Source organism: Rutilus rutilus (assembly GCF_951802725.1).
Source record: "Rutilus rutilus genome assembly, chromosome: 16".
Lineage (NCBI taxonomy): Eukaryota > Metazoa > Chordata > Actinopteri > Cypriniformes > Leuciscidae > Rutilus > Rutilus rutilus.
The window spans coordinates 33,321,927-33,349,649 of NC_140224.1; the positions used below are offsets into that span (position 1 = coordinate 33,321,927).

Consider the following 27,723-nt stretch of genomic DNA (forward strand, 5'->3'; position numbering starts at 1 on the left):
GTTGCCTCATTCAGACTTTCGTGGAAGCCTTTTGTCCTAAATCTTAAGATCCATCCATTTAAAATCACGTCCGACAATGCTCTCATAGATGCTTAATATGCATTCATGGACTGGTGGCTTGGCTTCTGTTAAATTGCTTTCATAAATGGATGATTTGGAAGGGATTCGCTGGATTGTTTATTTATTTATTTCATTTTTATAGAATCAATATCCTATTGCAGAGAGATATTGTAATGTGTAACCTTTACCCAATATGTTTTATTCATCTTCAGAGGACAACGTGGGATGCAGAGGCCTGAAATGTAATAATCAAACCACACAAATTAGTTTGACTACAAACAATATTCTACCATTGTGGTGAAACCTCTTAAAATTAAATACCAAGGATTATTGCCTAAAAATAACAAAAAATATCGCCAGGTTTTCCTTTGTTCTGCATTAGGAACCCTTCATGGGTTGAACATAATCATATAATGGTGTCTAGGACACCTTTATCAAATATTAATGTCTCATAGTATGATGTCAAGGTCGGTGGACGATAAAAACAGGTAGAGACATGAATGATTATTGTGAAAACACATTTCAGGTCATATTCTACCCTTTTTTTTAAATAAAAAAGTGTTATATAAATAATATTTTGCATAAAAAAAATGAAGCCTTTGTGATGTTATTTTATGATAATTAAGCACAATAAATTCTAATTACTGTAATGCAATGACTTTTGTGTTGTAATCAGCAAAAAAAAAAAAAAAAAAAGCAGTTTACATTTTAAATAACAATTAATGAAAATGAGCGTTTGTACAATACAATGACTGAATGGGGGATGCCTAATTTCATTAAAAAAATAAATAAAAAATAGCCTATATGAAATATGGCCCAGACATACATTGTCTTTATAGCCATGTGACTTTAGATATAATATCATATTCAGCATTATGCGTGTATTTTGATGTTCTTTGTTTTAAATTTCCACAGGTGACAGGTTTCAAAACAATTCCAATATATTTGTATTGGTTTTATTGAATCATCTATCGTGTGTGATGATGATATGTCACAAACCATGTGCAAATTTGTAGCTTGTGCTTTGAAAGCAACACACATCAAGTCATGTAAAAACGCTCTTTTATTTCCGAAAGCCACATCTCTTATCATCGCAGGCTCTCCTGGGAACGGAGACCTCAGTGAGACCTCTTTCCCTTCAGTGAAAAAAACAAAAGCACAACTGATGCTGGTGTATTTTAAGGTTTTTTACTTAGCCTCGATCACCTCTGTGGCTCTTAGTGAGCCTTGACAGTGCTCGAAGCTCTCCAGGCGCTCAAAGCATTCCCCACAGACCCACACAACATACATGATGCCATGAAAGCATGTAGAGTAGCGCTGCCGTGTCGACCTGTCAGTCAGGAGTCAGACGCTGCTAACAGTTGAAATGCTGGAAGTGTTCGAGCACACACACACACACATAAAAACAGGCCTCTCTCTCGCTCTGTTTAACGCCAGGCTGCGTGTCAGAAGAGACAGAAGTGAACAAAAGGAAGCTAAGCCCACGTGTGACATGCAGAAAGGGAGCAAAAGCTGCTAATGCTCGCGTTTTATCTCCTCACACCCTCGTTATAAAGAATATAAAGCATAATATAGATTAATAATGCATGCCGAGTTCACAGTCTTGTTTGTATCTACGCAGCAGTCGTGGTAAATACGTCGGAAGATGTTTACAGAGGAAGCTACGCACCTGGCTTTAAAGGTTAAATCAAATCCGAGTCAAAGAGGGGCGAACGTGCAGCCTGTCCCCTGAGGAAGAACAGAAAGGTAAAGAGAATTAAGACGCATGCTGTTCTGCTGGGAAGGAAACTTTGCGGTTCCTGGCAATGACAGGCCTGTTGATTCACACTCGCGCAGATTCAATTCACATCTTTCTACTTGCCACCTTCCAGCAGCCAAATGGGATAAACATGCTGCTGGCTGTTTGCTGATTATCTTGAAATATCATTTTGACTTTTGAGGCGGCGTAAAATGCTGAAAAACACCTGCAAGTGATAGCGTTTGGCTTCCTCCAAAATATCTGCTGCGTTGACAGTTTTTTAAGTAACTTAGGCCTAATGATTTTTGTCTAAAAAAAAACATTTACAGGGCAAAACAAGGAGACAGAAAGGGATGTGTGGATATTGGCCTACTTAAATCATTAGCATGTTACATTTTTTAATAATGATTTTTATACACTTTTTGCAACCAAAATGCTATGAGATTTTAATTAGAGAGGAAACTGTTTATTATAAATTATTCCTGTTGGTTCTTTTTTCTCTATTTTATTATTTATTTCAAACAAAAAAGTTTTGAGTGGTAGTCCGAGTGCAATGGCTGACATATAGGCTATATCGCATACTTCCCTACTATATAGTGCATATGATGGACACTTGACTATCCCATAAGGCCTTTGGAGAGGATTTATGAATGGCAATGAAGCGTCCATGCTGGTAGGTCACATGATAATGACAACGTGGCGAATGTAGTATGTATGTATTACATTCATAGTATACTACACATTCATACTAATCTTTTTTTTTTTTTTTGACCATGAAATAATTATTAATTCTCAAGAGAATAGGTTATGTGATTTCGGACGCAGCCAATGTCACTTGTCATCCTAAAAATCTTTTGTAAAATCCCTTGAAATTACAGACACTCCCTAATGACATCATCATCCTGGAAGTGACATCAATTTGGAGGGAAAACAACAGTACAGACATTAGTGAGTAAAAGCGATGGATTCATTGAATTCTGATGCATTTCATTCTCTCTACAACATTTCATCATGTTTGATTAAAGTACAGAAATTGGTTTGGTTTGGAAAAAGGTGTTAAAAGGTATAAAAGGTGGTTAAATATGTCAAGCTCAAGTTGACACTCATGTTAACTGATGATGATATACTTCAGCTTATAAACAGATTACAAACTAAACTGCTCAGATCATTTAACATTTGCCACCTTCAGCAAAACCTCCATTGAAAATAAATAAATAAATATCTAAATATATATATATATATATATATATATATATATATATATATATATATATATATATATATATATATATATATATATATATATATATTCTCAATGGTGTTTTTGCTGAAGGTGGCTAATGTTAAATGATCTGAGCAGTTTAGTTTGTTTATAATCTGATTTGATCCATGAAATTGAGGTTTTGGTGTTTATATAATATTAAATCTTGTTGATTGTTCTGTGAAAAGACTTTAAAATGAAGCACATTCTGAGAACAGAAGTCATTTACTGCACATATTTCACACTCAAAACCATTTCACAATGAGTTATGAATTTATTTTCTGCTCCAAACAGGAAATAACAAGTACACATGAGTGCATCATTTTTATTTATTGCATATTTAGCCCATGCTACAGCTCAATGAACAAAATCATCATAAACAATAAACACAGTTCTTTGCGCGGTCTCTGTGATCAAAGCTTTGGCAGTCTAATCTAACCAATTAATCCATTTATCAGCGGCGCACTAACAAACATGCCCTCCACGTGCTGTTTCCAACACACACTCTTCCTCGCAGAGCTGCTCAGAAACTAGGGCGTCGTGTTCACCACAATCTCTGCGTTGTTCATTCCCTTAGATTTTTAAATGAGTCGAGCATTTCAGTGCCTACAATCTTTTCAAACTTTTGCACATACTTAGACACACACACACACACATGAAAAAAGTGAAAACAATACATGTGAAATTGGGGGTAAAAGGTTTTTGAACACAGATGCTGGATTTCACTGTTTAATTCAAAGCTCTGTGAATTTTTTTCACAGTTGTTTTCACCTCTGTGGTCCCGGTACACAGTGCCAAAATCACAGCAAGCACTTATTTTAAGCATTTACTTGGTGTGTATGTGTGTGTGTGCGTGTGTTGTTGCTGTTTTTCACGGCTGCATCTTCATCTTTCTGTCTGTTAATAATGTAGAGTTCACACATCAGCATGATCTTCACATTCTCCATCTGAGCATGGTTTCCTTTCGTAAGAAAGTCATTTCTTTGCTTTTTTTTTCTTTCTCTTTGTGAAATCTGCAGGAAATTCTCAGCTCTTAGATTCTCTGACAGCATCTGTGAAAACCTACTGCATACGACTTTACAACAAGGCAAACATCCAGTGTAAAACCTACGATCTGAAAACCACTAGATGGTCGAGCCATTTTCTCGTGTTCCATGATGAACTGATCAACTGTAATGGACACATCCTTTAATAAACTGAGCTGAATGGGGTCCAAAACTCTGAGAGCACATTGAAAATATGTTTTTACAATTTTAATAAACATTATGATGCAACATTTAAAAAAAAATAGCTTTTATGATGCTGTGATTAAAGCAAACAGATGACATTAAATACTTAGACATTCTGAAAAACTGGTCACTAAACTTTGCACTGGAAAATTCAAACATTTGGACCCCACTTTATATTTTGCCCACTCTGTCTGACAGTTTGGAGTGTCACTATTCCACTGAAGTTCCTCTAAGATATGTGAGAGTAATGCATCCCAAAAGCAGTCGTCTGGTAATTTCGAGGAATCCACATCTGATGTTTTGTGCTGCACTTAAAAATGCATAAAAAGCTGCTTTTAGGAAATAAATAATTCCACCAGCTGTTTTCATCTCCATCTTTTGAGGAATATCATTGAAGAGGCTGTTTGTTTGCCTCCTCTGTGTGATTAAAGGTTCAGTTATGCACGTGGGCGGCGTCGAGCATCTTTAGAATGAAACTGTGTGAATCTGTTCAGAACCACAGAAGACTGAGTTTTCCCAACGTGGTGTAAAACACACACGCACACACGCGCGCACACACACACACACACAGATGTTGTGTTCATGTTTTATGGGGACTTTCCATAGACACAATGATTTTTATACTGTACAAACTGTATATTCTATCCCCTTACACTAACACTACCCCTAAACCTACCCATCATACAAAACTTTCTGCATTATTACATTTTCAAAAAACATCACTTAGTATGATTTATAAGCTGTTTTCCTTATGGAGCCTAAAAAATGTCCCTATACAAGGACAAGGCTTTTTTGGATATTGCCATCTTTGTGGGGACATTTTGTCTCCACAATGTAGGGTTTTCAAAGACACATGTTTTATGGGGACATTCCATAGACAAAATTATTTTTAAACTGTACAAACTGTATATTCTATCCCCTAAACCTACCCATCACAAAACTCCATGCATTTTTACTTAAAAAAAAAAAAAATATATATATATATATGATTTATAAGATGTTTTCTTCATGGGGACCAAAAAATGTCACCACAACGTAGGCTTTACCAGGACACACACGCACACACACACACTTAGACTGCCTTCCCATCTCTACAGCCGTGGGACTTGTCATTACTGTAGTCTGTTTCCAGACAAAGCCATTCGTTCACCATCCAGTGTGTTTTCTCTTGCATTTATTCATTTGTGAAATTAAAAGTAGCCCTTTTGGCTGTGAAAACATATTTTTCAGTGCTTTAGTATTGAAACAATTCAAGCTTGATATGCAATTGACATATATGACATCAGGAAGACGAAAAAGAATTAACTACCAGACACTATCAATATTAAGGTTATACTCGATTAAACATTTATGGGCTAATAATGCACCTGGATACAATCTGACCTGCCATTATGTGGATGTAAGACACGTCTCTAAGTGAGTGTGCGCCTCCACTCTTACGCCAGTGCCACTGGGAATTTAAACTGCAACGTAACACAGCAATAAGGGGCTGTGTGAACTTTGACCTGTTGACCCTCCCTATTAGAGCTGGCAGCTGGGGAATTTCATTTTGATACAGCAAGGCGGTCACTAACAGTCCCGCTTCGTGCTACGAGTTGTCATTTCTCACATTTTCAATTTCTTTCCTCCGTAGTTTTCATTTCATAGCGTTGACCTTTTTGACTCTGTCATGTGGAGTGTTTGGGTGATGTGCTCTCAGGAAATAGCAGGAAGTTCCGAATGATAAATTGTGGACTACATTTACTAGTCTCGTTGCGTCATGGTTTGCCTCATACACACGTGAGCATAGCATGCAATTGAGTGAGATTGTGCTTCGTTTGGCAGCTTAATCTAAAATGTAACATGTTGGTTTGGTGTTTCCTAAAGAAACATCTGTAATCCTGTAGCTTTAACCATCAACAGCCACCTCTCCATAGTGCAGTTCTTGACTTAACATCATTTTAAAATGTAATGTGACTTGTCCCTGAATCATTCTGCATGCAAAGGTGATATATATATATATAGTGTGTGTGTGTGTGTGTGTGTGTGTGTGTGTGTGTTTGTGTTACATTTTACCTTAGTAGGGAATCCCTTCCTAAATAATTTAATAAATAGATATAAATAGTTTAATTAATTAGATAAATGAAAAAAGATGGAAAGGTAAAAGGCAAATTACCTTAATTGAAAAATGAATAGTTATAATGCCTATAAACAATTACTTTCATGTTACCATTTACTTAAATGTATACATGGCAGAAATATGTATTGTGATTTCATTATTGAAATTAACTTGAATATATATATATATATATATATTTTTTTTTTTTTTATTACATGTTTAGACAACTTATTTTAGAGCAAATAAAAATGTGGCTGCCATTTTTCCAAATGCCATTGTTTGTGTAGTAGGGAAGCCCTTTCTAAATAGTTAATAAATATATGATTTAAAAAAAAAAAAAAGATTAAAAAAGTAAAAGGCACATTATCTAAATGGAAAAAGGAATGGTCATAATGACTATAAACAATTACACATGCAGCATATTCTGTTGTTTAAATATTCTATTCTATTCTATTCTATTCTATTCTATTCTATTCTATTCTATTCTATTCTATTCTATTCTATTCTATTCTCCAGCAGATGCAGCCTCTGACCTCTGGCTCAGACTGCAGGGTGTTTGTTTTTACCCTTCAGGCCTGTAGGTGGGGCAATGGCACCACATAACGGTCCTTTCCGTGCCGGGAAAGCCCGGGATCGTCTCAGCTACAGGGGCAGAAGTGACCGAGCGCCTATAGAAAGGCCTGGATAGACAGACCGGTGGCTCTTCCTCTCGGTTACCAGATGTTCAAGCTCCCAACGAGTGTCTGATTTGTGAAAGTAACTGGGAGAAAGTAGGTCAATCACGTCTCATGAAGGACTTGCTGCTGGTGACAAACTCATTGCAGGGTGAGCCTGTTTAATACCGAGAGTGTTGAAATAATCTCTATCACTGTCTCTGTGTGTGGAGGGCCCCGAGCGCAGGTGCAGCTGACGGCCCCGCGCCGTTAATTACTCCGGTAAACTTTGTAATCACGAGAGTTTACGGGATCTGCTGAAATGAGGTGGAGCTGACCCGCTCTCGTCTCTTTTCAGAGCCCATTTCCACTGGATATTTTACATGTTAATTGTGTAGAATGGCTCTCCGCTCTTTTCTTTCTATAGGTGCTGCCTGGAGCTGCGCCTCGGGCTCTCTCTCTCTCTCTCTCTCTCTCTCTCTCTCTCTCTCTCTCTCTCTCTCTCTCTCTCTCTCTCTCCCTCTTCATTTCAGCAGCAGAATGAAAATGCTAATTATTATATGGCAACCTCGACATAACCAGCCCATTTCACATGTTCTGCTGTTTTCATCTAAAATCAGCTGTGAATCACGATCTTTGTTACACTGACACACAAAGAACGCACTTTAGGTTGATAGTGGTTATTATTATTTCGGTTGTTATTTAATAAGTAGGCTAACAATAGCCTACATTTTATCCATTTAGAATATAATTTATATTATTATTTTAACTTTTGATACTATTAATTTTTATAATTGTGTTTATTGTGTAATATTTTTATTTATTTAATTGTAACTATAGCAATAATAAAACAACGCTATAATTATAATACACAGGCTATTGTTTTTTATATTCATTATAAGACAAGTTGGTCTCGTGTAGTGTTTTTGAAATGTCTGTTTCGAAACAAAATCGTAATGAATCGAATAAGGATAGGATGCATGAAAGGCTAGTATACTTATAATAAAAATAATAAAAAAAATTTTTTTTTAACATAGGCTATAGGAATGGTGACCTGTTTAATGTCTTCCGGCATGCATATAAGGTTTGAAGTCGTTTCCAGAGAAGTGAAGTTTGTAATTGTCACTGGAGTTGTATTGGGACATCTGCTCGACTGTATCAAAGCCGACACGAGAGTCCCAGCGGCTGAGCAAAAATCTGAGTTAATTAGCGCGATACATGTTTAATTAAAGCCAATTACAATATCTAAAATTACCTAATCGAAACCTGTTTTCACAGTGAAGGTGCCCTCAGCACGATCTGCTTCACACACAAATAACACATGCATTTTGCAGCACATGCACTTTGTGCTTCTGTACAATATGATCCTGCTGCATATGGAGATTCTTTTTTTTTTTTTTTTTTTTCAAATAAAAGCATCAGCAGGTATTGGAAACGACAGCGTGTCTTCAAATACTTTTATTGGCGTTTTGTATGTTTTCTACAGCTAGGCTACATCATCTTATATTTATTAATTAAATGCGTGCATTTACGTAAATTTAATTTATTTTGCATGAAAAAAATCATTTTAACCGGCGAAATAAGGGTTATTAATTGTTCCTTATTTGATATATATCAGACTTTTGTTTAGTCCTTCCAATCTTGATGTTTGCAATGCACGTGATAAATTCTGGCACTCTTTAAAAGAAAATCAGAAACTGATTGGCTCATGTTTGATCGATATTAGGCTATTGATTCGAGCTCTTCTTCCCCGTTTAATTGTGCTGTGATCTCAAACGCTGTTCCACAGATGCGTCGAAAGGAGGCGCTCTTTATCAAATTTCTCGTGAAGATTAAACGCTGCTCCGCCAAAAGCTCCTGCAGTTTCCTCCGGAAAATAAATTCATTTATTTTCACGTTTTATTCATTTAGGCGGATGCTCAAAAATCATTCTTTATAAAGAAAGAGAATGAGATTGAGATATTGTTAATGATATTTTAGACGAGGTAATTGATTAAGCATATTGTTTGGCTATGTTTCTACTATTAATTTATTATTTATTCATGTATTTTATTATTTATGTATTTTTATTAGTTAATGCTATTTGCTTTGTCTATTTATTTCAACCCGCTACAAATCCACAATGGAAAAAAGATAGGCCTACATTAAAATATATATGAACTTGTAGCTGTTTCATTATATATATATATATAAAAAAAAAACATATAAAAATAGCCAACATGATTTTATGCAATATAATGGCGCAAGAAACAATAATAAACTGTTAACTGAAATGATGACTTGACACTAATAGCAATGCACATAATTCATCAAGATTTTATTTGCCCTCATTTTTCCCTTTTCTGATCATTAACGATGTAATTAGTTGTCATGATTAAGGCGAAGGGAAAATATGCAACAGTTTAAAAATGCAAAGACGAATGATTGATTCTCCCTGTTTGTCATGCACTGACGTTTACGCTGCTTTGATTTCCATCTCTCTCCCTCTCTCTCTCTTTCTCTCTCTCTCACACATTCCCTTTAAGATAAACACATTACAAAAATAATGTATATATATATATATATATATATATATATATATATATATATATATATATATATATATATATATATATCTTTTTTTCTTTTTCGAGTCTTAGCATAAGAGGACTTGGTTTTAAAAGCATGCAAATGTGAAATGTTGATTCTCGTTTGCTTCCACTCTAGAGCCCGAAAATAGCCTCTATAACATATTGTGATGAACTGGGAAGTCTGGAGCTGGCAGATGCGCTTTAAACCCAGAAACTTGAGCTCTTGGATTGATAGTCCGAAGGTAAATCATCTTTCAGCAGCTCTGCGTTAGTTATGATGAGCTGGTTCACGCCTTTCACTACATGGCGTGCTCTCTGAGTGGTCAGTTGTCCGATTTTACGCACAAGCTTTAACCCAGAAGCACTGCTAATTTAATTTCTTGTATCAATGCCATTACCAGCCCGAACGCACATGTCAACGCTTTTCTGTGATGTTGGAGACAGACAGGCCCTCTCCAAGCAATTTGACTACAGCCATGCCTCTTCTCTAGCTTCTCTGGAGTTTTGCAGGTGTCATTCTGCTCCAGACCTTTAAGATTAAAAATGGGCTTTGGAAGATCTGGCCGTGCGCAAAGATGCAAATAGGAAAGTCGTGGTGCGCTGGTATGATGCGTGGAGGGGACATCTGGGCACTGGCCATCTGACTGACTTTGCCTTGACATCTGGGAAAGCCACTGGTGTGTGGCACGCGAATCGGTTGATGTCGCTATTTAAATGCAAATTTGTTGGGGATCATTGGAGCCTCACCCCGTAAATTCACACAAAAGGAACACTTCACACACAATAAGGAGGAGGGTCGTTTCTTCGGGAGGTCTTGGCAACGCCGAACAAATCTTATTCAAACCCACACACACCTTCTGCATGACTAACTTTTCCTTTGTCCCGCGCGCTCGGTTAGTACATCTCCCCAAATAAGATCTAACATGGGCAGACAGAATAGAGCTCAATCCGCAGCGTTCAGTTTTTTGAGAAAAAATAAAGCTTTTTGTCATAGTAGAATATTTAAGGTTCTTTTAGACAGATTGTTTTCTAAAACAATTAAAATAATAATAATAAAAAGAACCCATAAACCAAAACATGGAACTGATGAACCTATAATGTAATTTTATTATCGTCAACAATTAAAGATAATATTAAAGGTCTACATATTTAATACACAAATCAAATATTTTTTTTCATTAGCCTATTATTATTATTATTATTATGCTTGCAATCATTTTTTTTGTGTGTGTGTGTGTTGACAAACTCTTTTTTTTTCCACGGAATATTTTGAATATTATTTTAGATGCGCTTTTAATTTTTAATTTTTTTATTTTTTTTGCATAACAAAAACTGACATCTGACACTTGCGAAATGCAAAACGCAATTAAATCGGTTTCAGAATAAACGCACCGGATTTTTGGTGTCATAAAATTTGTCGCGCACTTAATTTCCGAACGTCGAGGAGTGGAAGTGAAAGTTGGTGAATTAAAGAGCGCATTTTGCACGCTTTGGCTCCGGGCTCCAGATGAGCCTCAGAAATGAGCCGAGATGGATTCAGGCGAGCAGCTGATTCTCCAGTCTCCGGCCAGATGGCTTCTGAACACAGATTTGCATTCATTTTCGCCTAATATCTTCCAAAATAGAGGGGCAGCTGCATTTGTTGTCAAATAAGGTTTAAAACTCCTTTTTAGGACGGGATCGTTACCTACGCGATGGGATTGTTGAACTTCTCTAGTCAACAGTATCAGATTTAAAGGGATTTAGACTAAAACCCTAATTTGGTAATCAGATTGAAATCGCTTTGGTGTGTAATCTGTATTAGAGATACTGTAGATTAGGCCTAGAATTAGCAAACCTGAAATATTTATTATGGTAAGTTAGATAGATAGAATAGGGTTTGGAAAAATAATAAAAATAATACAAATTTGATTTAAAAAAAAAACACAAATGAAAAAGATATCACATGCCAAATAGGTCTACGGATACTTTAGATTTATTTATTAGCACACACGTAATTATCATTTTTGATAACAATAATTATAAGAACACTTCACGTGAAACAAAAAACAACTGTTTCGTAATTAAGATTCATGTATAATAATGATACAAAATAATAATAATAATCATTTGCTGCCTAGAGTGCCATTTAACATTAAAGTTCACAGAGGCATTCAGCGGATGCATGGATCAAAGTCATTGCGAATTAAAGACAAAAAGCATATCAATCTTAAATTGTCGTAAAATATAATTTTATTACTTACGTATTTAATTAGACGACGATGCAATGTGATGGATTTTGAGTCGAGGCAAGAGCAACAGCTTTGATAATTCACTTATCTTTGGCAATAGTCATTAACCCCCAACACTAGCAGAATAGATTGCTGTGTAAAACACATCTCTCTTCTCCTCTCTCCGTCCATCCATCCATCCATCCATCCCTCCCTCCAGCGCACAGGGTCCCCAGATAACCAACATCGGACTTCCATTTTCGCCCATTAATTCAAATATTAACATACATGCACTGTCTGCCAATATCACGAGCACCTTACGAAACGAAGGAAAAAATGACCCTTATTGTTCTGATAAATGATTATATTTTTATTACAAAAGACATCCTACTTCTTGCGCATAGAAGGAGAGGGTGGACGCAATGTTTCCCCCGAGTCCTTTCACAGTTTCAGATGTAATTCTGCAATAATTTACAAAATTAAGCGCGTACGCACTAGGACTAGGAGTTTGACATCGCCTCGTTTCGCTCCACGCACGCAAACTGTGTGTGTTAGATTCAAGCAGTCAATGTTCCCATAATTTAAGACGCGCATTACGCCATTATGCAGATGCCCAGGGTGTTTATTATAAGGAGCATCTAGTCTTAAAATGCCAGTACACATTCCTGACTTCAGAGCAATCAAAGGAGAAACTAGTGAATCGATTTAGTCAATTACGCACGCGGGACGTTTGGCACTGTCATTGTGATGATGATGATGGCCCAGTAAGAATTTTATTCTGGAAACCGGCTAACAGTTGCAGCGGATGGGTGGTCAGTGCCCTTTTTTTTTTCTCCCCCCTTTTGCACTCTATAAACTTGCATGGCAGTTTCTCAGAATATATAGTTCCTGCGCGCCGCGCTTTATTCGCGGGCTTTCGTTATCATTCATTTTTGTTCCTCTCTGATGGTTACTTGACATGATGTTCACTGGAAAAGCAGTAGCAGCAGCAGCAGCGACTCTAGTCTTGTGTGTACTCACGGTCCAAGCTTAAAGCCCAGCGACAGGAAGCTTCAATCCTTTCCATGTATGGGCAAAGCCACGCCTCCGTGCGCGTCATCCTCTGACAGCGTGGATCCCGTGGGTCTGGAGTTTTTGGCTCCCGGGAAAGGTTCCAGTCCTGGGGGATAGAGGGTTGAGTTTTGTATGCTTCCATCCATTCTGCAAAGACGCGCTAAAGGCCCCTCATCATCCTCTCCCGTGTCCGGGAACACCTCCACGGTGATCATTTACGCGTTTATTTGTCTTTTGGAGCCAGAAGTGGTGGATTCAGCAGTGTCCCGAAGCCTTTTTTGATGCTGTTGTTATAGAATGCCACCAAGCTAAGAGCATCATCACCATCATCATCATCCTCATCAACAGCAACAACAACCACAGAAAGTTGCGAGAAATGTTTAACTGAATTAAAACAACTCTAATATCCCTGATATTTGCGCGAGTTGTTTCGCTTCTTCCACGGGAGGATCTTCATCTATCCAAACAAGCTGCTGGAGAGGCTTGAGAATCTTTACGCACTGAATCGTTCATGTGGTGCCAACGCAGGACGGACTGAAGAAGGAGTCGGGACTGCTTTTTTCTTCTTCTTCTTCTCTTTTCGACAAATCCCAAACAAACTCTTACTGCTATCCGAAGGGGCTTCTTGGAGAAACGACGCGCCCTCGCTCACTCTCTCATTTCATCTCTTTGGCTGGAAGTGGGTTGCACGCGAACTGTTTTAATGTTTGGGATTCAGGAAAATATACCGAGAGGGGGGACCACTATGAAAGAGGAACCGCTGGGCAGTGGCATGAATTCGGTCCGATCGTGGATGCACACGGCTGGGGTGGTGGATGCGAACACGGCCGCCCAGAGGTACGTTTGCCAAATCATCCGATTTTTAATGCATTTCTCAGATCGACCCCTAAATCCCCAATATGCCATGTATCAATTACACTCTCCCCATGCACCTCTTCGCCGCTTTCCCCTGTTCATTACATCATATTACAGTTTAAGTGACAAATCAAGAATTCTCCCATGTTTTCATTCTATCTACATCTATCCAGATCTCAAGTGTACGCCTGTTGTTTTAACCCACACTGGTGTCTTGTTTTCCCCGCAGTGGAGTTGGTCTGGCACGGGCGCATTATGAGAAACAACCGCCATCCAACCTCAGAAAATCCAATTTTTTCCACTTCGTCCTGGCGCTTTATGACAGACAGGGACAGCCAGTGGAGATCGAAAGGACAGCTTTTGTGGACTTTGTGGAAAAGGATAAAGTAAGCGCCACTCTGGAATACAGCTCTGAATTTTCACCTTAAAACTTCCACATCTCTAGATCTTTGGAAACACGTGCGCCATAAAACACTTTTGATGGATATCACAGAGATAACAAAACAAAACAAAAAATAGATATGCATTATACACATTATTGCCAGGAATTATTCTACTAAAATAGCAAACTTGAAATAGAGTTGCTGGATAAAAGCTTAAATATGTACATGCATACAGACAAAAATGCATGCATTTCATAAATATATAAAAATTAAATTCTCAGCAGCCCAATAATGCCAATCTGACCCCAAACAAATGCTTATTTTCAGGAACCTAACAGTGAAAAAACTAACAATGGGATACATTACAAACTACAACTATTGTACAGCAACGGTAAGTGTAAATTTCTCTATTCAGCAGGGATAGATTTACAAGTGTTTTATTCGCTCAATGGAGCCGTATTGACTTACATTCAGTTTACTAAAATGTAGTTCAGTTTATTCCACAAATGTAATTCTAGTAGATGGCAAACCTTCGATGATGTTTTTTTATTTTTTTATTAGTGAATTTCAAGAATACTTTCTATTTTTTTTCTTCTTTTTTTTTTTTCGAGGGAACGTTGTATAGTTTTTTTTTACACCAGACTTTTTCCACATTGAAAAACAAAAAAATAATTTCCCACAGGCGTCAGAACAGAACAGGATCTTTATGTTCGGTTAATCGATTCCATGACAAAACAGGTAAGAACTTTTCTTTTCTCTTGCGTGTATCTGTGTATTTATATTTATAATCTCTCTCTGTGTGTGTGTGTGTGTGTGTGTGTGTGTGTGTGTGTGAGAGAGAGTTTCTGTTGCACGTGCTTTACATTAGGCTACATTGTTCATGTTTCTAGAAGTAAATACAGTATAAGCAAATACATCTTCTTTATATGTATTGTTTATTGGAGATGCAGTGCAATTTATTGATATTGCTGCTTTAACTTGCTATATTTACTTGTACTAGGGTACCATGGACCCTAATGTAAAGCCGTGGCTCATTTTGGGTTGCTCTGATTAATGGGGGGAGGTTATTTGGCGGATTTAATTTAATATGAATCACATTACCACGTTTTTCTTCTCTTGTAACTGCTTGATAATTCATTGCGAATTAATGAAATAGTGTGGGGCACAAAAAATGTGTTTGCATTTATATATATTAAATTACGCATTTAAAATAAAAACATATACATATTTTCTGAGGATAAAGACACAAATAACCTAAAGTGTTATAATTTACGCGGATTAGTATTTTATAAGCCACATTATAGTCTCACCCTCGAATATAAAGCATAATAGTCAAAACCCATATTTGTGTAATGCGCTCAATTAGGTTGACAATATATAGCTCATACGCGTGTACTTTTATAATGCATACATTATTTTAATAATTTTACATCACAGCATATGTAATAAAATACATATTTAAAATGCACCTTTTTTATTTGGCAGTGCAATATTTATAAATTGGCATTCAGTTACTAAATGTTCGTGTGTCATTTATATCGCTCGTGAAAACGCACTTTTGTAGTGATGTAATCAGATCTGGTTAAAGGCATAAAAATAAAGCTCCAGGCGTGAGACAGACACTTGAGTTCATATTGTGCTCTGATGTTCTCTGAAATCACTCTCAGCTCATTCCCATTGTCCATTTCAGCCTCTCATAGTAAAGAACAGGGCGGATCTTTAGCTTGATTTTGAGGCTCTTGTTATCTGTAGTTTATCCATCGTTTGGCATCACAGGACAGAAAATATGAAGGTTTTATCTGAGGCGCCTCTGAATGGAGCTGAACATGATCAAAGAGTCAATGGCGCTGAACAGACACTTTATGGTTTTCCGTATATTTTCAGTGAGAGGCAGGCGTGGAAAAATAAGGATACGTCAAATAATGTCTGATAAATTCAACCCAGTGCTCATTTTGTTATTTGCAATTTCTAGACGGTTTGTTAAATATGACCTAATAAAATTCATTAATAAAATTAATGACATCAAAATTAGAAACCAACGCTTGATTTAGCATGCAGTTGGCAAATTAAAATTCAAAAGTGACCTAATTGCGACTATACTTTATTATAAGTTCTCATATTTTTTAATGCAATTTATTTTCGCTCGGTGCTTATTTACGCACATTAAGCTTGCATTTTTTTTTTTTTTTTTTTTTTTTTTACTTTAATGTGTAGATATACAGCATGGCTTGGATTTTCATACATTAATATGTTCCAACAGTACTGTTTGTGTATTTATATATTATTTAATATATATATTTTTATTATTATTACAATGATGTACTGTGCAAGAGCGCACTCCAACGCGCCCCACGGATCCCACGGAAGGACGCGTTGGAGTGCGCTCTTGCACAGTACATCATAACGGGAGCAGGGCAAACAGGGAGGGAGGGAGGGTGAGAGAGAAAGAGAGAGTGAGACAGAACGCGCAAAAAGCACCAAGGCCCGTGCGCACCTACAGCTCCAAACGCCATCTGTTAAAGCCAATGCTCAAAAATTACTCAAGCGTACCCCCCGACACCGCTTTTTATCTAAAGAAAAATCATTGTTAGCGGCTCAAAATAAACAACAGATTGCCCATTAGCACTCTACCCCTAAATATCTGCAGATTATAACCGCGTTGATGTGTACGGTTATGGGTATTATTTACCGCGGCCATCTGCGTCGGAGAAGCGACAACTATGTGATTTCTATTATCATTCCCCAAATAAATAGCGCAAAGATCTAAACAGAAGCATATGCGACTCTTCATTTCTAAAGTGATATGCATGTGGTATAATTTGTCATCGCAATGACCGGCCAAGTGTTGATATTCATTTCAAACATCATATTTATTTATGCAAATTAATAACACAAAGGTTATCTCTATCTAGAATGTGGGCATGTGTGTTGGTTTACAGATAAAACATTGTTTAACAATGTATGTGGGCTAAATGGATTTTATTTACGCACCTTCTCATGTCAATTTTTAATTGATGAACCTGAACTTTGTACCATAAACCACATTTTATTTTATTAGGTCCAATTAATTTTTTTTTTTTTTTTTTTTAATGGAGAAATTAAGTTTTATATTTAATATTTTGACTGTTGTATTTTACCATGTGTGCAATCCTCTTGAAGATATTCACTGTTACTTTTATTTCAAGGCTATTATTTATGAAGGACAAGACAAAAACCCAGAAATGTGCCGAGTTCTTCTCACACACGAAATTATGTGCAGGTAAGAAAATATTTTCAGATAATTATAAACTATTACACTCGACTGCATAATTGTATTTTATCAGCCATAATGTCTTGTCATGTTTTCATAAATGCGTAACGCACACGATGTAGGCCTATCCAGGCCTCCGAGCATCAGCCTTACAGAAAATCAATGAATCCCTGAATAGATCTGCCTGGATACGCTGAAAAGAATCCAAATGTTCAGAATTGTCAGGCGGCTTATTCATAATGATTTACGGTTCGCTTTGCGTCCTGCTCTGCGAGTTTCAGAAGTTCTACTTCAAAAGCGCAAATTTGACTGAATCATTTGGTGACATCGGATTTACGAATGATCTCACTGGACTTTTAATACTATAGAGGATAAAATGAAATTCACACACACACACACACACACACACACAAGCACACACACGCACACACACACACATGCAGACGCGTGTGTGCGTACTCGGGCCTTTTGGAAAGTGGCTTTTCATCCTCAGCAATTTGACCGTGCGCCACTTTGTCTGTTCTGATTTTTACGCGCGCGCCACAGACTGTTAATTTAAAAGTAAAAAGGACATTAAATAAAATATCTGCACTAGAAGAGAACCCAACACGTATGGAAGCAAGCACTCAATTCCCCACCAAATCGGAAAAGAATCAGAGGTCACGCAACATCCTTCTGCGCTCAAGATAATAACGCTTCAAACTTTTAAGAGTTTACAGAGCCGTATTTACCGATAAAGAAAGTTCCTCGCATCGCACTCTGTTGCGTGCGTCAAACCGCACAGATGCGTTTCCCAGTCCCATGCAGAGGTCCATAGACATACTTTAATCACTTTAGCTGTCAGCTTTAAGGAGCTTTACATGTTTTCCATACCATATGGTGTTAATTTAGCTCACTTAGACATGTAACCATTATACAAGTGGGCTTCTTTAAATTCAAGAGGCATAACATTTTTTTTTTATTTTTATTTTTTTATCTCAGTAATTTCAACATTAATTAAAGAAAGCATAATGGAAGCATCTTCAGGGCCTCAAAATGGAGGCATTGGCACATTGTAGGAGACTGATGGAGGCTTTTTGAGCTGGTAATTAATAAGTGCCCCACAGAAATCCTGGTTGAAGGTGGCATCTTGCATCCTCTCCAGACACAACAGCTTGACAATTAGAGGTAAACAAAAGCTGGGGCTGAGAGAGAGCCCCCCCCCCCCCCCCCCCCCCCCCCCCTCCCAGCCTCCTGGCACCCCCTCTCCTCCTCTCAGCACTAAGACAAACACCAAAAACATGCTGTTTTCCCTCCTTCAGCCACAGCGCCGGGCTCCGTGTTTACCCGCCGCCCGCATCTGCGAGAACCGCAGCCACCAACACCATCAGGCTCTGCCAGAACCTACGCCAAACACCTCGCGGTTAGCTAGAAAAGAGGACGAGAGAGCGTGTCAGATGAATAAATCTAAACACACGGTGCTCGAAGACCAAAGACACATGCAAGCTGTTAGCTGATTCTCTCATATCTCATCTCATGTCTTGTCTTCTCTCTCTCCCTCCCTGTGTTCTTCTCCACAAGTCGGTGTTGTGACAAAAAAAGCTGCGGAAACAGGAACGAAACGCCCTCAGATCCCGTGATCATCGACAGGTAAGACTCTATCTGCTTCTGTGAGTGTAGGGCGCTGCGGCCCAGCGTCCCGGCCTGGGTTTGCCCTGTGTTGTTGTGCAGGTGTGTTGATGTGGAAACCCGAGGGTGTCTTTGGGGACCGTGTAATTGCTGGTGAGTTGTCAGGGAAGCACTTTCCTCGAGACTTGCGATCTAGAGAGCGTTTGGTTTTAAACTCACAACTCTTTCATCCTAATTTGTTAACAGCAGCTCTGCTTATGTTCTCTGTAAACAGTGCACTGCCTCTCGCTGGCTTTGTGGCACGACTGCGTTCCGCAACAGAGCAGGAACGTTGCGTCTGCGAGCGTGCATGTTTGAGGCAAAAAGGTGTCTTTACGTTGCGCTCTGTAGTGCTGCCGGTGGGAAATGAGTAATGTTTCTGGGCTGGCTGTTGGCGGTTGCATGTTGATCACATTAGGGAAAGCGTGTTCAAACACACCGGCTCCCGCCGAGTGGGTAATTGACGTTCTTTCTTTTTTTTTTTTGCAGCTTATGTTTCTCTTTGTGAGTCTGGCTGAAGGTTACACTTACTCGGCGAGACTTACACTTCTTCCTTTTTGTCCAATTATCCCTGTAGTGGCAGCACGTATGTGGATTACGGCAGGGCAGTTCTTGGACTCGCGGTTGAAACGGTAAATGTGACAGGGAGCGCTGGCTCCTCGAGTCCGGGCCTCTTGGAGATTAGTGAGCTAGAACAAGCCTACCTTGCTCTATAAAGCCAGGAGTCTCTCTGTTTCCATCTGCTGTAAAGAGCCATGAATAAGCATCAAGTTCTGCCAGCAGCAAGAGTCTCTCTCTCTCTCTCCCTTGTTTTCTTGCCGTAGCTGTTGCAAAGTTATCCCACGATCACAAACTTGTCTGTCCACTGAGTGAGAAATTAGATTGGAGGGTTAGATGATGGGTAAAGCCGTGAACGAAATATGCGCCACCAGTGGATAGCAATGCTAATGTTTGACTTGCTGAAATAGCTGTTTGCTTAGCAGGGAATGTTTGGTATCTGACAGAGGGAACATCTTTCTTATTAGTAATCAAATAGCAGTGACCAGTTGGCGCTGTCAGTCAGCATGCATGAAGCGTGTGAAGCGTCGGAAAAAAGGACTCATGCCCTGTGTGTTGAAGCTATGGCCGTGCTTGCGTGTTTGGAGGTCTGAGCATTTCCCGCTCTCACGTCATGTGGTCGTGAAGTGGAAACCCTGCTATACTACACAATAATGTGAGTGAATCGAATAATGTGAGTGAACGCTAACCATAGCTCTATAGTAACTACATGTAGTTAATATTACTCGGTACTTATTTGAGTAAGTACAATGTAAAAATCCTACTTTTTGATTTCAAATGAATCTTAAGTATATTTATTTATTGCCTTTCCATGAATAAGCAATGCTGCTTTACAATTTGCCCAACATATGTTATCTTAGAAGGTAGCATAAATGCTAAAGCATAATGACGTGCGCCTGTGATGCCCTAAAATGTTGCCAATGTAGGCAGCCCACTAGATCTTTGAACAGAGCCTCTATTTAACCTTTTTTGGAGGGGAATATGAGTTCCTTACATTTTCTTCTGTAAACACTCTCAAAGAGTGTGAATCAATCTCAGTAACCTTTGTTATCTCTGCATTAAATGATTAGCTTGTTCAAACAGACGTGCTGAAGAGCTCTGACAGTGTGCGAACAGTAATTAGTTACAGGACAGACATTCATGCACTCACTGTAACTCAACCGCAAGAGAAAGAAAAGCTGGAAGGGGGGAGGGAGAAAAAAAAAAGAAGAGGAGTCCCGGCAAGGTGGAGGAGGATTTGTTTTGGTTTTCTGAACAGAAGATAAAACACATATCACTTCCTTTTAGTGGATCCTGAAAGGAGTCTCAGGCAGTCAGAGTCGATTCTCCCAACTGTGGCTTATACAATGTGTTTACCTTTAAAGAAAAACATGAACACTTTACAACAGGGTTTCACTGATATTTACCGCATTGACTCTTCCCATAAATTGCTCGGCTTTGTGTCTAGGCTAAATAGAGGTGGATGGATCGGATGTCTTGGCGCTTTGTGCTTCAATCTGGCGAACAATATGTGTAACACTAGTAAAAGAGGAAAAGGAGAACAGTGCAAAGAAGCTCTGATACTGGGCAAAAAGGAGGGATATTGTGGTAGGTTGAAACGGTGGATAAAAAAGCTCACATTTTGATTGTGAGGCGTCTGAAAGACTCGAGAGGATCATTTTCATAGAGGGCCGATCCGTTCTGTCAGATCACAAAAGCAGATGTACTTCATTAGCCGACTGCATTGTCTGCATATCACAACTGTGAACAGATGATTTTATCCAACGCTCGGAGAACAAGGCGGCCGGGAGAGCCCGGAACGCACGGAAACACGAACCTCAGATGACTGAAGCGTTCGTGCAGGTGGGGTGTATGATATACAGCTAATTTGTAATCACAGAACCAATCCTGTGGGGTAATGTCTTGTTAGGTCCGTCTTTTTTCTCGTCTCTGTGGAAAAAGGGGAACGTTGCAGTACACGAGGGAGTTTAATGCGTAGCTAAGATATGTGCACGCTCAGTCACCGTTTATAAACAAGCGTTTGCGTGCACAGGAAGTAGATCCAAAGTGCAATTGTGTGAGCGGACAAGAAAGGGTCGGTTGCATTACAATCAATACATTTAACTGGGTTGGACAGAGGATAGATAGACAGACAGATAGAATGTTCTGCTAAACATGGCTATGGTGACCAGAAGATCTGGTGATCCATTATCAATAACGTTTTCAGCCACATTCTCCCAGATGGCACATGGGCCAGGCATACTGCTCGTTGGCACGGGCTCGGACAATAACTGGCACCCGCTCGCTTCTGGCATTTTCAATGGAGTTTAGGAGACTTATCATTCCAAATGTGTCCTATTTTCCTGTAGTCAAGCCAGACATCTGTTTATACTATTTCTCTTGGACTTTAGTGCAGCTTTAGGTTCTTCACGAGGAGAAGAAGAAGAAGAAAAAATAATAATATGCGAAAAACTTGGTTGTATTTCACAGCTGTTACAAAATTTCAACCTCGATGGATCTTTAAATATTTCACAACCCGACCCTGCTTCGCCATAGATTATTCATCTGAATTTTTTGAAAGATAGATTGAGCATCAGAAATGAGGAGTTCTACAGCTAGATCCTGAACTCTTGTAGGTGATGTCTTGAACACACGTCAAGAGCGAGGCGTTGGATCATTTACCGCCCCCGTATCAGTCCGAGAACTAATAATACCTCTCCGACTCAAGAGCGATGAGGGTTTTCCTAGCCAACCGATCTCCCTTTCACTTCCTGTCAGAAAGGTCAAGACATGCTGACCTCTGACAGACAACCCCCTCCCTCAACTGAATAATTCATGAGATTGACTTTTTTTGTCAGACAGTTGTGTAGCAGGACTGTTTATGTAGCTCATTTCGCTGAGGCTTTTGCACCTGTTCAGGCCGCATGATATTTGGGTCCCGATGCTGATTTAGCTAAACACTCATTAATTTTTTTTCATACCGAAGGACCTTTCCAGAAGGGATTACGCTTGGTTATTAGCTAGGTCTTCCTTGAGCCATATGCTGAAGAAAAAAAAAAAGAAAAAAAAATTGTGTACGTACTCGGCCTGTTGCAGATTTTTTTAATCTTGAAAAACCAACACAGATAGTTCCTCCGTTGTTTTGCCCTTTTCTTTGTATCTTCTCCGACCAGGCTACTTAAAAAGACCTCCTCCCTCTCATCCACACACAGGCCTTCTCTCAGAGCTGAGCAAATGCCAGCATTTAGAAGGTCAGAGCTTTTGTTGGAAAAGCGCTATGTAAATTAGCACCAGCAAAAGGGACATTAAACAAAATTCAATTCATTGTCTCCCTTAATGTCATTTACATTTTTGGCTCGGGCCCGTCCTGTCGAGGAGAATTTTGGAGATGATTTTAATTACATATCAGCGCTGGAACAGAGGGCTGTCTGGAGCGAGACGCATTTGGATCACCTGTAAAGAGAGGTTTATTTACCAATGCACTTGAATGGCAGGTTTTCACAGGCGCTTGCGTGATGTAATTAAGCCCGTGTTAAGTGTTAATTCCTCGGCCTGTCTTTTTCCTTCGCAGAAAGGCCTGTTTCGCACACACCACAGAGTTTAACCTTTAGTCCTTGTCTTTTAGATTTGAATCCTTCTGCATTCTCCTAAACATAGACAAAAATCACGTTTAGCAGATTTATTGCACCAATCTGAGCCCTTATGGAAAAAATTTGCAAAAATCACACCTTTCGGGGCACAACCGCAGTACCCTTAAATAGCATATTTGTACCTTATTTACCGCTAAAGTAGTACCTTAAGGGTATATGTTACTGCTTTAAAGTACTAATATGCACCTTTAGACGTTGTCTTTTAAGGGCACTGTCCCAGCGACAACCTGTTGTACCCCTAAAGGTAAAATTGTTGCACATTTTTCTGACAGTGTCCAAATTGTTGTCCTCTCAAATGCTTTCTGAGAATGCCCCTCACTCTAACATTGTGTGACTCTGACTTGCAATAGCAAACAGCAAACCATGCTGTGATGTAAACTAAAGGCTATTTAAATAAAAGGATGATCCCTCTGATATGTCCCACCCAAACACCCTGTTTAATAGGAAATAAACCTGCGCAGGATGTGCAAAAACAGGCCTATGACTGAGTGGTAGAGGACACTTGAACTGCTGCTTTTGCCTCCAGCCACGAGAGGAATATTTGTATTTATTTATATCTTACCTTGTCCAGGTGACATTCAACGGACCGTGTGTGTGTTTGAATGTTTTATTCGAAAAGTCCTTGTATCTACTGTACAATAGAGCCACGGCAGTCTTGGAGGATGTGCATGCACGTATATGTGTGTTTATGTTCACAGAGACACACGTGTGAGAGGAGGAGAGCGCCGGAGCTCCATTAGACCTGATTAATGAGGTTGCAGACAGCAGATATATCTCTGGCCAGGTAACAGCCTCACTGCTCCAGGTACACAGGTGTGCACAGCAACTCCTTATTTATGAGACAGTCAGCAAACCCTCTGCTAACATCAGAGAGAGAGAGAGAAAGAGAGAGAGACTGTGTTTTTTCCCTCAATGGGCCAAAGTGAAAGCAGAGTGTAGATCTCCACTACGAGAAGAAAATAACTCAGAATAGTGTTCCTTCTGTCACACAAGATGTTTGCAAGTGTATTGCTTTGGTGTAGGTTGTGTAAAAGGTTTCTTGCACAGGTTTTTAGTGAATAATTGCTGGTTACATTCTGTCTTTTTTTGCTCTTTCCTATTGTAATGCATGTGTGTGGGGCATTAGTCAAAGGTGCAGTGTCATTTCTGCACCACTAGAGGCAGCAAAGTGAATTAAAAAAATAATGACTGTTTTCAAACAAGTTTTAGAGACTCCCCCTGTTGGCCATGGGTGGGAAAAAAACAAATAGCTCCATCCCAAGATCATGTTATTGGCTGACCCAATGTTGTTATATCTGGCCTAGTCGGAAAAAACGACTCCAATTAAATTTGGAGCTGCTAAAGTGGCAAGTCTGCCTTTTATTATGTGCAATAAATTAATAAATTTCTTCCATTTCAATATTAATCCATGTTGCATTGATAAATTGAGGATTTTCTTTTAAAAAAAAAATGGTAAGAAAAAAGGCAAGTGTTTTCTAGTATGCAAATGATTTATCATTAGCATACTTAAGGTTCTCCTTATGCTGGCGTGTTTGAAATGTAGACCAAAAATCTTTTGTAATTATTTGTTAATTGCTCTTTTGTCTCTCTTCGACATAATGATATACAAAAATGCCTTTGCGTGCAGCGTGGATGACACTGTCACCTTGAAACTCTTCAGAACCGACTACGCTTCTAAACTCCTCTGTTATGAACTAGTGACTTCCGTCTCACTAGAGGGATCAAGAGAGAGAGAGAGAGAGAGAGAGAGAGAGTGAGAACAGCTGGCTCTTTCTAACGGTGAATAACTGACAGTTGTCTGTAAGAGGTTTTAATGAAGATTGCCACCTTTTATGCGAGGAACTGAAGGGATGCCAGATCTACAGGAGGGGAGAAGCAGAGAGCTTAACCTGCCCTTGGCAGCTAGCACTCAGCTCACACTCACACAGAAAATGAGAAACAGCCTCTGCGGTCAAAAAGCCAAACCTTAGCGCTGCCACACATTGCTCGCACGTAGAAGTGGGTCAAGGCCTAGCAGATGTCCGACAGCACACAACTCCAGAGCAGGCTTCTCCACAACAATGTCCTCTAAGGAGAGAGATAAACACTTTCGTATCTGAAAAATAATCGTTGTACGCTTTTAAAAATAAGGTTCCAAACAATGTTTGCAGCCTGATTACAATAGGAAATTAAGTAAAGCAAACCACATTCGCATTTTCAAACATTTGACAGATGCTTTTATCCAAAGTGACTTTTACATTTTATAAACCCCTCTAGTGAAAAATAGGGTGGAAAAACATTCGGAAGTGCTGCAAAGAACCATTTAGGAACCTTGTTTTTTTTAAAAAGTGTAATAACCGATTTTTTCTCTCTTCCACCTGAGAGATACCACCTTGTGTCTGTAATTTAACCAATCAAAAGCGCTCTCTGCCTATGACATCATTTTGCACATTCAGGTTTGATGGCATCAGGTGGCTAAGTAAGAAAAAAAAAGGCAAATTGTTTTGATCAGCTTTTTCTTTTCTTCTAGAGACTAGAGCAGGGACAGTAATGGTCTTGATTTAGCCGCTACATGCTAATAGTACTTGGCAATGGCAGTGTGTGCATTTCCTTCTCTTTTTTTTTTTTTGGTGCCATGTGGGTCTGTGTGTGAGAAGGGAAGGGGGAAATGGCTCTAGCATGTGTAGACAGGAGGGAACCCTGCACTGTGTTGTTGTAAGACGTGTTGCAAAGGCCCGGAAGACGTCGGCTCCGAGGAGTCTATAAGTGAGAGACAAAATCCATGCACACACTTAAGGGTGAGAAAGCTGAATCGAGGCAGAAGTAGAAGAGAAATGTGAAAATGATAGTTTTACTACAACAACCAGTGTCATTGTGTGTGTGCGTGTGTCTGGTGGAGATATTGAGAGTCTAATCAGGACTCCGTGGAGGGGACATATGTGCTTTAAAAAGCCCCTTTTATTTGATTGAGCGCACAAAGCAACGACACTCCCCTTTTGTTGGGCTATATGAAACCCCCCGCTGAGTGTGTCAACACGCGCACACACATGCATATGCACGCATGGATTCACATGCAACAAATATTCACGTGCATAAAGCGCGATTATCGACAGACACGTAAAAATGTGATTCCACACATGCATGCAGACGCACACAAAAACTCACCCCGGGCAGTTGGAGAGGGTGTGCGGTCACACAATAGCTCGGCGCGGGTGCACGTTCCTTTTGAATAACAACCGGGAAAATTGAATCAGTCGTGGTTTAGGGAGGACTGAATGGAATGCATGTCCGAAGTTCATGACGCTTCCCTCTGTGAATGCGGCCAACGTGTCCCATTTCCACAGCACAACCTGTTTTGCTCAAACTTCACACCGTGAAAGAATTCAAAACAGATCTGCTTTATGTGCACGTAGCTGACAATGCTTTAAATCGAATGTTTATTTTTTATTTTGACTACTTCTGCAGTTGTTTCTAGTTCTCGAGCGCTGCGGTTCCGCAGAATGTTTTCGTGCTAAATTAAATTGACGTGTTTGGTTTCCTTTCGGCCACATTGTCTATTTTACATGTGCGTGTTTATGGAGCGTCCTGTTTGATTCTGTCAACACTATGTCAGTGTGTGCGTGTTTTAGGCTGTAAAAGCATGATAACTTGCTTTTGGTTTGTGGTGGATGTTGGCTTGATCCGTACAGTTCTCTTTTCATATTCGCGAATACCCACCCACAACATTTGTTTGCCATTAGGAGCAGTTTGTAAATCAGATCAGGGTGTTGAGTACTCGCCGTTTCCCTTGGAAGAAATATCCGTTCCTTGTCCCTCCAAACTCTCTCTTTTCAAAGAACACAAAGCTCCCATGTCTTTTCTCTTTTTAAACCACCCCCTCCCAGCTACCCACCCAACCTCCATTCCCATTTTTCCGAATGTGGCAATCTGTCGTGTGACACCGCTGAGATTAGGTTAGGAAACAGTGTGAGGATTGTATTGGACATGGTGCTGGTCGCGCCAATTTGAGGTCGCAGGACAGCGATCTGGACATTGGGCACACGCCATCAGCATCTCTCCGCGAGAGGCACTGGTCCTTGGCCGTCGCCCGTCCCATGGGCCCCCGGGAGGGGCCATCGGCTCCGAAACCTTCAAAAAAACTGCAGCAAATAACTATCATTTATTAAAGCTGACAAGTTATCTCTAAATATAGGCCCCTCTGTCAAAAGATTATCAGCCAATGGCCCGTTGTGCTGAAAACGTAATCGTGTTTTTCGAATCGCACATGAACATTCGAGGGTAGATTGCGCTCGCTTGCACTGTAGGGGATGTCTTTGCTTGCACTTGTGTTTTACTGCCCTTTGTGAAGTTCGATAGTATGTTGAATTACATTTTAGGTTACCAGACGAGAAACAGTCAAGTCAAGAAGTCAGCAGCGAGAAGTGTATTTGAGAGGTTAGGCTGCGTTTCACCCACTGGCTCAAGGCTATTTATCATTATAAGTGAGTCTCTGCTTAAGTTTCCCAAACCCTCATTATAATCATTCCCAGCAATTACAGCGTCCAGAACTC

At 39.4% G+C, this 27,723-nt stretch overlaps 1 protein-coding gene and 1 long non-coding RNA gene across 19 annotated transcripts in view; both read left to right on the forward strand.

Moving 5' to 3' along the window:
• The first annotated feature begins 1,451 nt into the window (after positions 1–1,451).
• On the forward strand, positions 1,452–4,731 carry LOC311306440. Its single transcript, XR_014630164.1, has 3 exons — positions 1,452–1,806; positions 2,677–2,746; positions 4,079–4,731. It is a non-coding gene; the product is annotated as an uncharacterized lncRNA (long non-coding RNA).
• Positions 4,732–12,669: 7,938 nt separating this feature from the next.
• The window catches only part of ebf3a (EBF transcription factor 3a), a 91,988-nt gene continuing 76,934 nt past the window's right edge, over positions 12,670–27,723 (forward strand). For 14 of the 18 annotated variants that reach the window (XM_084433924.1, XM_084433939.1, XM_084433928.1 and 11 more), the window contains exons 1-6: positions 12,670–13,709; positions 13,957–14,113; positions 14,438–14,501; positions 14,793–14,848; positions 17,296–17,369; positions 18,921–18,989. In XM_084433924.1, coding sequence (XP_084290050.1) covers positions 13,576–13,709; positions 13,957–14,113; positions 14,438–14,501; positions 14,793–14,848; positions 17,296–17,369; positions 18,921–18,989 — 554 coding nt within the window. In that variant the 5' untranslated portion in view covers positions 12,670–13,575. The remainder of the gene's footprint in view (positions 13,710–13,956; positions 14,114–14,437; positions 14,502–14,792; positions 14,849–17,295; positions 17,370–18,920; positions 18,990–27,723) is intronic. The other 4 variants (XM_084433927.1, XM_084433932.1, XM_084433933.1 and 1 more) reach the window with 2 other exon arrangements.